Source organism: Alexandromys fortis, unplaced genomic scaffold, assembly GCF_014885135.2.
Source record: "Alexandromys fortis isolate MF-2015 unplaced genomic scaffold, M_Fortis_MF-2015_v1.1 scaffold_140, whole genome shotgun sequence".
In the NCBI taxonomy this organism is placed as follows: Eukaryota; Metazoa; Chordata; class Mammalia; order Rodentia; family Cricetidae; genus Alexandromys; species Alexandromys fortis.
In genome coordinates this window covers 3,358,700-3,360,894 of record NW_026068048.1, presented here as the reverse complement: position 1 = coordinate 3,360,894, position 2,195 = coordinate 3,358,700, and the positions used below count along the sequence as shown (strand labels likewise).

The 2,195-nt window shown below is 46.7% G+C and overlaps 1 protein-coding gene across 1 annotated transcript in view; it reads left to right on the top strand.

Annotated features, from left to right (window-relative positions):
• The window catches only part of LOC126486702 (androgen-binding protein homolog), a 5,409-nt gene extending 5,296 nt beyond the window's left edge, over positions 1-113 (top strand). Inside the window, exon 3 of the mRNA XM_050119073.1 lies at positions 12-113. Within this exon, the coding sequence (XP_049975030.1) occupies positions 12-113 (102 nt within the window). The remainder of the gene's footprint in view (positions 1-11) is intronic.
• Positions 114-2,195: the final 2,082 nt, after the last annotated feature.

The following is a 2,195-nucleotide window of genomic DNA, read 5'->3' as shown; positions in this document are numbered from 1 at the left end:
TTGTTTTCCAGCAAACCATTACCCTCAGCCCACAATGCAGGAAATACTACACCATAGATACCATAGAAAAAATTAAGGCGCTTCTTTCCAAATTGAACATCCCGGGAAAATGATGACTGATCTGAGAGCTACCATGCTGCCCTGTCCACTCTTCGTCCTGAAGTTGGAATTCAAATGCCTGACTGAAACGCCTTGTACTGTCTTAATCTGATTCTAATAAACACCTGCAGCTCAGCTCTGGGTCCCGTGTCTGTGTGTTGTGCAGGAGTCATGTGACATCTTCAGATAGTGGAGTCAGCGAGAGAAATGACTTTGGTGGGCACTCAGAGCAGAGCAACTGCCTCTGACCCGCCAGTTGATCGTGTGAAAGCCATTGCAGCCTTTTTGTTGCTATCTAGACCTGGGGAGGGGGCTCGATCTCAGAGATCCACCCAACTCTGCCTTCTAAGTGCAGAGAAGAGAGAAGGTCTGGGAAGAAGGTTCAATGGGTAAAGTGCTTCTTTGCCATGAGTTCAAATAACCAAGTTAAGGCCAGACTTGGAAGCATACGTGCATAATTCTAGTGCTCTTGTTGAGAGATGAGAGGAGTTATGTGAATACCCAGAAGCCACAGAGACCTGTTTTAGACAAGGTATGTGAGGAGTGACACCCGAGATTGTCCTTTAACCCCCATTAGCACACTGTGGCATGTGCATGTATGTTCTCTCTCATACACTCACACACAAAACATCCATACAACTAAAATGGAGAGGAATGGCAACACACACAAACAAAATTCATGAACATTAGTGAATAGGGAGATACAAAATAATAGCACAGCTAACGAGAGTGCAAATATTGAGAAGAGCAACTGAGCAGAGCAATGCTGGTGAGCATGTGAGAGACTGGTCATATGGACAGGACACAGATTGTCAGTGTGTAAGGTAAACATGCACGTAGCCTTTGACCAGAGGGCCATGTGCGTCGGTTTCCGTATGTGACAGCTTGAATGCTTCCTAAGGAAGGCTGGTCTGTCTTAGAAGACCACGGGGCCTCTCCAGGAACACAGCTCTCATGTGCAAACCAGCGACTCCTGCGTGCACAGACTGGCTTCTCCTTTTAGCACCGAGGCCAGTGTTTTTCCAAACCAACACCTCAGGACCGCCATGGCTATAAACGGAAACCTGTTGGGATTATTCAGAGCAGGAAATCCTAGGACTGTTTACTCTGCCTGTGGAATCCCAATCAAAGGATGAGGGCTCCTGATCAACACCTGCATCTCATGAGGCCGTGTGGCATGGCGTAGGCCCTGCTATGGAACATGTAAGTACTATGTTCTCTCACTGCCGACCTTCCTGTACTATCAGTCATGTCTCTAAGGGAGATCCTCACGGGTAAAATGAGACACCCAGGCCTTTGATGCCTGGATGTTAACCCACCGGAGACACTAAGAGGTAAATGTGCATAGCAGCTTCATTTGGAACAGTTCAAACTTGAGGATATCTAATTGTCCCTTAACAGATAGACTAATGATGCCAGAGAAAAGTGCCTCACCACACAACAATCAAGCACTTATATTCTAATGGAGAAATCTCTAGGATCATGCAGGAACGATGCTTGTTTTACACGGAAGTTTATTGCGGTGCCATCCCCTTAAACGTTTCAGAATCAGAAGGAACAGTAAGTACATCATGAGAAACTGACTAAAATGGGTGCTGAGGGCAAACGATCAGCTTCTGCTCGTCTTCTCATCAGGGCCCATTTATTCTTCCAGTGTCTCCCCCATGCTCTCCGTGTTCTCTGTATGGTCTCCAATCCCACAAGGTTTCTAAGGTTTGCAGTTATATACCTGCACAGACACAGTTAACAATTCTGTGGCCATAGCAAGGATACCAGGCATGCATTTCCCAGGGCAACAAAAACGGAGAAGTCTGCCAGGTGGTGGTGGCACACGCCTTCAATCCCAGCACTCAGGAGGAAGAGGCAGGTGGATCCCTGTGAGTTTGGGGCCCAGTCTGGTCTAAAGAGTGAGTTTCAGGACAGACTGTAAAGCTATACAGAGAAACCCTATCTCGTAAAGCTAAATAAATAAATAGAAAAAAATCAGATGAGCCTGACAAAGCAGGTGCTATTACCTTGCACACGTCTCAGAGGGGGCGTGGCTGTGAATGCCTGGACACATCTGAAACTGATGAATAAAGGGAAGGGCCTATGTT